The 10,898-nt window shown below is 39.1% G+C and overlaps 2 protein-coding genes across 3 annotated transcripts; one reads left to right on the top strand and one right to left on the bottom strand.

Moving 5' to 3' along the window:
- Positions 1-503: 503 nt before the first annotated feature.
- LOC121967519 (protein IN CHLOROPLAST ATPASE BIOGENESIS, chloroplastic-like) lies at positions 504-5,741 on the top strand. Of its 2 annotated transcripts, XM_042517801.1 has the most exons (12): positions 504-859; positions 1,348-1,380; positions 2,289-2,372; positions 3,156-3,230; positions 3,310-3,352; positions 3,469-3,526; positions 4,528-4,689; positions 4,756-4,818; positions 4,914-5,005; positions 5,101-5,182; positions 5,285-5,395; positions 5,475-5,741. In XM_042517801.1, the coding sequence occupies exons 1-12, from the start codon at positions 595-597 to the stop codon at positions 5,613-5,615; spliced, it is 1,209 nt and encodes a 402-aa protein (XP_042373735.1). In that variant the 5' UTR covers positions 504-594; the 3' UTR covers positions 5,616-5,741. The 2 variants fall into 2 exon arrangements, with proteins under 2 accessions (XP_042373735.1, XP_042373736.1); XM_042517802.1 differs by lacking the exon at positions 1,348-1,380.
- Positions 5,742-6,006: 265 nt separating this feature from the next.
- Positions 6,007-8,311, bottom strand: LOC121967517 (acetolactate synthase 1, chloroplastic-like). Its single transcript, XM_042517800.1, has one exon. It carries the CDS (start codon positions 8,238-8,240, stop codon positions 6,243-6,245), a length of 1,998 nt encoding a protein of 665 aa, XP_042373734.1. The 5' UTR covers positions 8,241-8,311; the 3' UTR covers positions 6,007-6,242.
- Positions 8,312-10,898: the final 2,587 nt, after the last annotated feature.

Here is a 10,898-nt window from a genome sequence, read left to right as displayed (position 1 = left end):
TCTGGCCGATCAAGTAAAGATCAGCCAAGCTTGCAGCCAATGCTGAGGCCATGAGCTTGGTCGTGGGTAGGGATGAGGCCACGAGCTTGGCTATGGCTGGCCAAGCTCGTGGCTAGATCTGATTAGGCAATGAGCTTGGTCATGACCAGCCAAACTCGGTGAGGCAGCGATCAAGGTCATGCTCAACCTCCAGGCTATGCCTGAGACAGCGGTCACCGCACCTTGCTACACCTAGATTGGGCCGGAGAGGGGAGGGGAAAGGAGAGGGGGATGAGCTTCCAGTTGTGTGAGAAGACCGGAAATCAAAAATTAAGTTTTATCATCAATTTCGTCACTAGTCGTTTTTGTGGGTGCATTTAATGGAAAGTGGCCGTTGGGTCAGAGTTATCATTACAGCCTCTAACTTTGGATCCAAAATCACCGTTGGATCAGGATCAGGATCAGGATCAGAATCAGAGGGTCTAGATTCGATCACTTTCGAAGCGGCAACTCATTATCCTCTCTCTCGACCTACGAGACCGCAAACGGAAAGTGGCCGCCCATTGAAATCTCAGCCACGTCGTTGCCGGAATCATCCAACGCCGGTTCCAGTCCATGTCGGCTGTGTTCCGGAGTCTACGCCTCCTTCCAACGCCATCGAGTTTCTCGAGCTCATTGATATTGCCTGTCTCCTACAGGACCCGTGCCTTCGGTAAGCCAAATAGATCCTTGAGATGGTCGGAAACCACCCTCGGCAAGAGCGATCTATTCGTGTCGAAGAGGGCCAGGTGCTCGGGTGGAGGCGCGAGGTCTGCCGACGTCAGATGCGTAGCGCCCAAGGATGGAAGGGTGGTTGGCGTTCCCGACGCCAGATACACAGGTTTGTAGCTTTTGCATCTTTTTTGGCTTTTATTTTTCTTTTTCATTTTTCATTAGAGGCTTATTCCATGGGAAGTGCCACAATCCAATTAGGTCTGGTAACTTAAAAAAAACATGACAATGGAGGCTAGCTCAGATTATCAGATTTATCAGCAGATGGTTCTTGACATCCTAAATTAAGCTAAGGGGTCTCTTGTGTCGATGGCATGGTCTGTTTACTGTTCACGGTCTATTATTATATTTTATCTGTGACTACAATAGCTTATTCCCTTCACTATTGTCGGCCCTTTTCTACGTGCAATGTAGTTGTGTAACTCTGCAGAGAAGTTCTGGTTTATCTGGGTATGAATTTTTAACAAACTACCAGGCTTCTACTTTTGAAGTTTGATTTTTGCTCAACATTATTTTGTTGTATAAATCGTAGCTAGAAGTCTCTTTTATTTATTTTTGCTAATTATATGAAAATTATTATCCTTTTCATTTTTTTAGGTATTGAGTGCTTACTGATGATGTTCCTCAGAGGTGATAGTGACTCATCGCATAAGAGTGTCATTTCAGATTTTGATTTTGGTTTGACTATTCTTATTTGGTTTTTGTGAAATCTCTTCTAAGTTCACGTCTGTTTGTCTTGGTTTTTGACTGAAGATATTAACCATGTACATTAAAAGCTGAGTGCATTGAAGATATTAACCAAATACATTAAAAGCTAAGTGCATAACTTGAATTCCTACTTTGTTGCAAAGTAAGTACTTAAGCTTCAAAAGCAATGACCAATAAGGGATATACATGTGTTCATCCGATTAACTGGTTGTGTTTTTACTATTCAATTAATGATTGCTATGTCAACATGATTGCAAACTATTGTGACTTTAGGAACTTTTAGTAGTTTTATAATTTTCATTCTCATCTATTCACATATTGATCATCTTATAATCTTTTTAAAGTTAAGATTTATCCATATGTAGACATTTGCCCACATATTTGATTTCCTCTTATTCATTTTAACAAAGTACGTTTAAATGTTTTTATATAGTTATGTTGTTTAACTACATCATTTAATTTATTTCAAATAAGTTAATCACTTTCATTATTAATGCATACATAATTTATAGAGGAAATCTTTATATTTTATACTTTTTAGAAAATTATTCCTTGACTTTGAATGTAACTTAAATACTCTTTATGTTTGTATTCAACTCATTCTACATGTAAAATATTTCTCTAAATTAGCAATGGAAAAAACTACAAAGAGTTTATAAATTAGATATAATATTTAGAGTATCAAAATTTTGAGAGATAGAAATAGTAGAGTTCATAAATTCTTATTACAAGACCTAGAGTCCACAAATCCTTCTTTTCTTTGTTTTATTACTAAGTTTAGTTGTTAGCTAAGAAAATTTAATTCTACGTGTGCCTGCCTTCATATGCAGATCATTTCTCTTTCATTGAAGATGTTGCTGCAGCAAGAGCTCCTGAGAGCTTGAATCACTTATTGAACATGCTCCAAGCCCGAGGTATTAAAATTATAAGGCATTTAACTTGGCTGAACTTACAGTTAGTTAGACAACAATCTTAAGAACAATGGGAATTACTCTGAAATTTATGATTTGTTTGGGTAAAAAAAAATCAATGTTATTGGAGCTCTGAATATTTTGATCTCATTGATGCCTTTGAATGTTTCCTAAATGGATGACAGTAGTATAGCATACTATGGAATGTGGACATTGTTCACCTTTACCTGTCTATTATGACCAAGAGTGAGTCTCTAACTTCAGAAATCTATATCATATTTCCACTCATGATCTCAGTTGGCACATGACTTTTGAATCAGGAATATAATTCTGGAATGGTTCTAGTTTTTTAGTTGCAGTTACCAGAATTTATGATTATATATGGATCAGCTTCTGAGTCTAGCCGACAAATGCTCAACAAAGAAACTTGTGTTTTAGATCAGTGAATCATGTGCTTCTAGATCATTACTCTGGATAAATGTCAAAACATTAGTGAGAATACTTGTGATCCCTGATCATTCTTTAGATTTTTTGTCAATAGATGCAATTTACTACCTACATAATCAGGAACAATTAGGTCATTGTAAAGCTTTTAAATTTAAGTAATTTACTATTCATTTATTTTCTCCATTAGACTTCCAGAACCATCCGACTTTCATTTGGAAGATAAAAGGGATCAGCTTTGTTGCTAAACTTAATACCTTATTGATAATTGAGGATTTGTACTCTGCATATGGTTTTATCGCAGAGACTTTGAACTTTATTTGACTCAACTATAGATTACAGGTGAAGCATTAATATCACCTGCAGCCAAGGAAGGGCTGATTCCTCTTGTTATTCCACTGTCAGAAAACCCTTCAGGTTTCACATTTGATCCATATTTTTTACTGGATTACTAAGTGATAATACATTTTGATCCTTGGCTTTGCTTCTGCAACAGGTAAGCTGACTTCTTTGCTAAGATGGCCAACTTCTCCTCCAGGGTATTGATTTATTTTATAATTTTTTTCTTCTAAATAATAATCTTACGGCATATTTAGTAATAGCTTGGCTCAAACTCAATTATCTTGTTGTAATTAAGCTGATATTAGTTCTGTAGGATGGAAATGCCAGTTGTGGAAGTTCATAAGCACGGTGTGTGGCTTCTGGCAAAGAGTGTAAGAGATAATAAATTGCTGGACAAATTATAGAGTTTCCTTTCTAACATCGACTTTCCTAAAAGTTCATTCCACTTCAACAGCAAACATATTATTGTCATGACCTTTTCCATTTTCACATGTTGCTCCATACCTTATCATTTCGTCCAAAAATCTAAACATACTATTGTCAAAGACTTTTCCATTTTTTTATTCATTATGTGATGATCCTACAAACTCTCATATCTGAACTTTTTTAGGAGCCATGTGAGATGATTAATGACTGACATTCTTTGTATTACTGGAATGCCACAAGCATCAACAAGAACTATATCTCTTTTTAAACTTTTATTTGTGTTAGTATTGGTAAAGGTTTGACTTGAGCAGACTAGATTAGACCACATCATGAAAACCAAGGTTTTAAAAAAGACGATTTTAGGCCGTAGGCAATCAGCTCATTGTACAGCATCCAGGCAATGGGTGGGAGTTAAACTGATATTAATATAAAAAACATGTTTATCTAACAAAGTGCATTAGTCAATTAAATCAAGTTTACAATCACAAGTAAGCAAGTGATAATTGATAAGTAAACATACAACAACAACAACAACAACAAAGCCCGTTATATCTCAAGTTGCAACATAGAAGACACATAACAAAATAAAACAAATAAGTACACGTTAAAAAAGTTAAAATAAACATAGAATTTATAAATCCAGATTTTATACACAATTTTACCGTTTTGACAGCCTTATCAAGGTATTTATCCTATGTCTGGCCATTTGTATGTGAAAGAATGCGAACCGAAATTACAATGTATTGACATTTCTTTAGAAAAAGTTCCATCGTTAATAAATCCCAGAGTTATTTTCCATTCGAGCTTCTATAACACCTTGGAGTTTTCTTTTATGTGATCCTATTAATTTAGCAGCCAAAGTTCCTGGAAAATTAAAATTGTCAACCATTCCATTTTTACCTATTTTTTGATCGCCTATTAGTATTTCCATCTATTTAACTTGCAGGTCGATCAGTACATCCACAGAATGCTTGTTGAGGAAGATGCCAATGTTGAAAATACTAGCAAACTGTGGGATGCATCTGCTGAAGCTGGGCAAAAGTTATATAAAAAGGCTGACCTTTCAGAGTCAGGAATTGCTGACCTTGATATATATCTTTTAAAAAAGGTAAAAATATAACAACTGAATTAAGCTGAAGTAAACAAAAATTCTTATTTAGTTATATATTTTCAGGTGGGATTGTTTCCAGATGTTATTGAGCGTAAAATTTCACGCCACTTAGAGACAGGGGATCAAGTAAGAAACAAATATCGTGCCTTCATCTACGAGGATCTTTTTCACTTTCCAGTTTTGCTGAAATGTGCTTGTGATCTTCCCTTGTGATGATATAGGTTTCTGCCATGATCACCGGAGAATTCTACACAAAGCAACATTTCCCGGGATTTGGACGGCCCTTCGCTTTTAATGCACAGATTTTGCTGAAGTTTGTATACATTTTAGTTGGATAAGAAACTGGTTTTAAGTCATTTGGTGATGATCCATCATATTCTCTGCTTTATGTTTAATAGTTCCTTCCAGGGTTGGGCGTAATCTTGAAGCTAAAGATGCAGCCAGGGGGGCTCTAAAGTCACCATGGTGGACGCTAGGTTTCAAGTATCAAGTACGGAAATCATCAATAAATTACTCTGATTTATTGATGGTTCAATAAGGCATTGTAGTTTCTCTACCCTATGAAATAAGATACATACTTGTGTTCGGTCAGGATGTTGCTGATATTGCAGAATGGGAGGATGAACAGATTGAGTACATCAAAGAAAAAATAACCGAAGAGGGTCGGATGGAAGATCTGAAGAAGGGCAAAGCACCTGAACAGGTGAGTCAGAGATTGTTTATGACGGCTTTCAAAGTATTACCATATCTGTTGAACCAGAACTTATCTGTTCTCTATTCAGGCGGCATTGGATGAAGCAGCATTTTTGATGGATTTGGCCTCAATTGATGGGTCGTGGAATGAAGTTGTCGATCGTATTGCAGAGTGTTACATGGAAGCGGGACTTCATGATATTGCAAAGTTTATCGCTTTTAGGGAATAGATTATGGATGCTCTATTCCTACCCCTTTCTCAGAATTTCTAAGTTGAATCTGAGATGAGAATGTGCATGAACCTTCATCGTGTTACACCTTTTTATTGAGAATAATTGTTATGCTCTATTCCTACATGATCCCCCATCGGTGTCTTGGCGAGGCATGGTCGAGAGTGCTTGGATGCAGCAGACTAGGAAGAGTCATCGGTGGGCGAAGGCGAGAACTTCTACTTCCTTTCTTTCCCCGTGGTGTTGGCGGGACTTGAGAAGGCACCGGTGCCACTGCACTCCACGAAAATCACTTGTCCAATACTTTGGTGCATCTTGACTTACAGCAATGTAAGTAGAAATAGAAGAGCATTTGACTTCATCGACATGAAAGATATCAAACAAGAAGGGATCAGGAAATTATTCCAAGTTCTCTTTATAAACTCTCAGAAAGCAAGCATCAGGGGCATCCCAATAAAATCACATCTAAAGGAAAGATCAAGCAAACTTTGTAGTTAACATAGATAACTAGTGGAGAAAAAACAAGAACACAGGATCACAGACTAGCACCTGCTGAAAAGGATCCTTCAGCCCAGCAAATAGACACGACTAGCTAGAGGATGCAGCGAGCACCTATCTTAGGTAGCATTAATGTGGTGTTCTTCCATCTCCATCAAGGATCATATCCTTGAATGCACCACCGCTTGGGATCATAGGCAACACATGCTCCTCATGCGGCACCATCACATCTAACAAGTAAGGCCCAGGCGTCTCCAGCATCTTCTTGATACTTTCCCTGACTTCACTCTTCTTGGTGACACGAGCAGCAGGTATGTTGTACCCCTCAGAGATTTTGATGAAATCAGGATATACCTCGCCCTCATTTGCTGGGTTTCCTATGTAGGTGTGTGCCCTGTTGCTGTGGTAGAACCGATCTTCCCATTGTGCAACCATGCCCAGATGCTGGTTATTCAACACCATTATCTTGACAGGGAGATTCTCAATCCGAATCATTGCCAACTCTTGGGCGTTCATCTGGAAACTGCCGTCCCCATCAATGTCGACAACTGTGATACCGGGGTTCCCAACAGCCGCACCAGCTGCTGCTGGCAATCCAAATCCCATGGCACCTAGTCCAGCCGATGTCAACCACTGGCGCGCCCTCTTATATGAATAGTACTGAGCTGCCCACATCTGGTGTTGCCCGACGCCGGTGGTAATGATTGCCTCCCCATTGGTTAACTCAGCCAGCACTTGAATGGCATACTGGGGAGGAATCAGCTCCCCAAAAGTTTTATAGTTCAACGGGTACAGTTTCTTTTGCTGGTCTAGCTCTTCTCTCCAATCAGAAAAGTTGAGTTTTTTATGGATTCCACTAGCTTCGATCAATGAATTCATCCCCTGCAATGCCAATTTCACATCGGCACAGATTGAAACATGCGGCTGCTTATTCTTTCCGATCTCAGCTGGATCGATATCGATGTGAACAATCTTCGCCCTGCTTGCAAAAGCTTCAAGCTTTCCAGTTACACGGTCATCAAACCTCACGCCAAATGCAAGTAAGAGATCAGCTTTATCAACAGCGTAGTTGGCATAGACAGTGCCGTGCATTCCCAGCATCTTCAATGAGAGATCGCCATCAGTAGGATAGACGCCAAGACCCATCAGGGTGCTTGCAATGGGGATGCCAAAAAGTTCCGCAAAATGATGAAGCTCCTCGCTGGAATTCAAGCAGCCACCGCCAACATAGAGAACGGGCCGACGAGACTCAGACACCAGGCGTATGATTTGGTCGAGCAACTCACGTGCAGGAGGCTTAGGGAGGCGAGAAATGTATCCAGGGAGGCGCAGTGGTGGATCCCAAATAGGAATGGCGGGTTGCTGTTGGATGTCCTTAGGGATGTCGACGAGCACAGGACCGGGGCGGCCGCTAGTGGCGAGAAAGAAAGCCTCTTTGATGATGCGAGGGATGTCATCGACGTTGAGGACGAGGTAATTGTGCTTGGTGATGGATCTACTGACTTCTACGATGGGGGTTTCCTGAAAAGCGTCGGTGCCGATCATGCGGCGGGGTACCTGGCCGGTGATGGCAACGAGAGGAACAGAATCAAGAAGGGCGTCAGCGAGGCCCGAAACAAGGTTGGTAGCGCCAGGGCCCGAGGTGGCGATGCACACGCCGGGGCGGCCGGTCGAGCGGGCATAGCCGGAGGCAGCGAAGATCTCGCCCTGCTCGTGGCGGAGAAGGTGGTTGGTGATGGAAGGGGAACGGGTGAGGGCCTGATGGATCTCCATGGAGGCACCACCAGGGTAGGCAAAGAGGTCGGTGACGCCCTCTCTTTCGAGCGCCTCAACGAGGATGTCTGAGCCCTTGCGGGGCTCGTCGGGGGCGAATTCACGGAGGGCTGGGGAGGAGGAGGTGGGGGCGGCGGTTGGCGCCGAGGCGGACAGCGGCTGGTGGCGGTCCGCGGTGGCGGAGATGGGGCGAAAATGGGGTTGGCGCGAAGAGAGGGAGAGAATAGGTCGGGTGGAGAGAGGATGGAAGCGGTAGAAGGCGGAGAAAGGAGCAGACGAGGGCTTGGAGGAGGCAATCGCGGCCGTGGTAGCGGCCGCCGCCGCCGCCGCCGCCGCCGCCATGGATGAAGCCATCTTGAGGAGAGGAAAGAGGGTTTTTTTAATTTCAGTCTCGATGTGGAGAGCCAAAGAGGCCAAAGGATCCTGAGGTAAGGGAATTTATAGTACACAGATTGGACGAGTGGCTCAGATTTTAAACCTCGATTTGGAACGTCATCCACGAATCTCGAGATTGAATTATCATCTGCAACAAACATGAGTTTATTTATTATCATTCAATATACTCATCAATTAAATAAATAAATTTAAAATTTTATTAAATTAAACAAATAAATTTAAAGTCATGTGTATAAAATGTCATTATGCTAGATTAAAATATTTTTTTCTGATTTAGTTATCTATATCTAATCACATGTAAATGATATTAGACGGTTTGAAATTAGTGTTATCATCTTTTGTTCTACTGAATAACATTATGACATTTGTTATAAAGAGGTAAAATCATTTTTCGATAGACGCATGTTCTCGGAAAGAAACTCTTTCTACCCCATAGTCATTTGGGGGTCGACTATAAATTGACCATATGATTTATTTCCCTTCACATTATCTGAGCACGGGCCGTGAGGGGTGCCTAGAGTGAGCATAATCATAATAACATCGTGTCGTTCCCACGAGGTGCCTAGTTAGTTAGAGGGTGACAAATTTGCTACAATTAGTATGGATCAGTTCCTAACGGGCGCATACCCTCCAGGAAAAAATTCCTTCCACCTCCTGGCCACTTAGCGGTCAATTATAAATTGACCCCATGATTTAACTCCTTTCATATTATCTAGGGACGAGCTCTGAAGGGCATCTAGGGTGAGCGAAATTACCTTTTACTACAATAAATAATGTTGTGCCCCCACATCATGCCATAATGGGTTGGCACAGTGGGTACTTATATGTGGTGTTGCTGCAATGAATAACGTTCGTGAACAACGTTCATGAATAATGTTCGAGAAAAATATTCATGAACAAGTTCGTGAACAATGTCAATGAACTATATTCATTAATAAAACTTTTATCAACATGTTAAATAAACAAATAAACTTTTAAAATAAACAAACAAATTTATATTATTAAATTCAATAGCCAATCAAACAAACTTAAAATATAAAAGTTTCAAACAATTAAATAAGTTTAAATTAAGAGTTCTATAACATCTAAATGAATCAAAAATAAGTTAAGCTGGAACCAATCTCAAACTCATAAAAAGAAATCAAGACAAGCTTAAATAATTATTTCAAATTAATTTAAGCTCAACTTGGCTTGACTCGATTACCTTATCAAACAAATTTGAACCTCGAAAGCTTTACTCGACTTGACTCATTTACAACCTTAATTATGAATTAATCATCCAGATTAGGGCGGTAAATGAGTCAAGTCGAGCCAAACTTTGTCTTGTCCAAACTTATTTGATAAGGTAATCGAACCAAGCCAAGCCTAAAATGAATCAAATTGTTGAAATGATTGTTTAAACTTGACTTGGTTTATTTTTTATAAGTTTGAGCTTGGGCTTAGTTCAAGCTTGACTTGAGTTTGGTTCGTTTAGAGCTCTCAATTCGATCTTGTTTAAAATTTTTATATTTTAAACTTGTTTGGTTGGTTATTGAGCTTGATAATATGAACTTGTTTAATCATTTCGAAACTTTTTTTTTATTTATTTGGCATGTTGATAAGAGTTTTATTGATGAACGTTATTCACAAATATGTTCATGAATATTAATGAGCTGAATATATGTGTTCAAACTTATTTGTTTAGTTGAACAAGTTATTACAACTTGTTCATTTAATTGATTTTGTGTGTATTAAATAAACATAAATAAACTCTTACCAAGTTAAACATCAAACTTGTTCATAAACGTAATTTGATTCATTTACAATCTTAGTCCAGACTTCTCGTTTAAGCTCAGTGTGATGGAATCAATCAATGTGTAGCAAAAGGTAGCGTTCGCTATCCCAGCAGTCCCATATGGCCGGTTCCATGGCCATTTGTGAGGAGGTAAATCAGGAAGCTGTAGTTATCCACTGTGAGATAGGACATTTTTTTGATTTTATCGAGATTTGACCTCTTGTCCAGTATAGTAATATCTGTCTTGTAGTAACCAATTCAACTATATCCCAAGGTAAATGATGGAATCAATTAAGATGCAACATATGAGTCCCATGATAAGAAGAATGTGATAGCTTTATGAGGTTAAAAACTAAGTCAGTAAGCAATTTGCAATTGCCAAGAAGAGTCAATTTTATATATTAGGTAGTGTTTTATAGAGTAAGGGAATAGTCAACAAATGACTGATCACTCATGCGATAGACATTGTTTTAAATCCTAAGAACACACGATGATCTAAGATGTATTACGCAGAAATCCTTCTTTGCACCAAATATAATTGTTCCTCCGCCAGCCGCATAAGGAAAAAAACTGATCACGACACTACGTTTGTTAGAGTTTAGTTTGACAAAGAAGAGAGTATTAAATTGGAGGATGATGTGATGAAATCTTGTAGCTCCACCTGCTCTATATGATCAAAAGTAATAATGAAATGTCAATCAAAATTAGGGATGATAATTTCATCCGAATTTAATGAAAAATTTGATATCAAATCCGAATTGATGAGAATATAGAAGTACTATCAATAATTGATATATATATATATATATATATATATATATATATATATATATATATATAAT

Source organism: Zingiber officinale, chromosome 3B (genome assembly GCF_018446385.1).
Source record: "Zingiber officinale cultivar Zhangliang chromosome 3B, Zo_v1.1, whole genome shotgun sequence".
Taxonomy (NCBI): domain Eukaryota; kingdom Viridiplantae; phylum Streptophyta; class Magnoliopsida; order Zingiberales; family Zingiberaceae; genus Zingiber; species Zingiber officinale.
The sequence above is the reverse complement of the archived record's forward strand: the minus strand, read 5'-3'. Positions and strand labels throughout refer to the sequence as shown.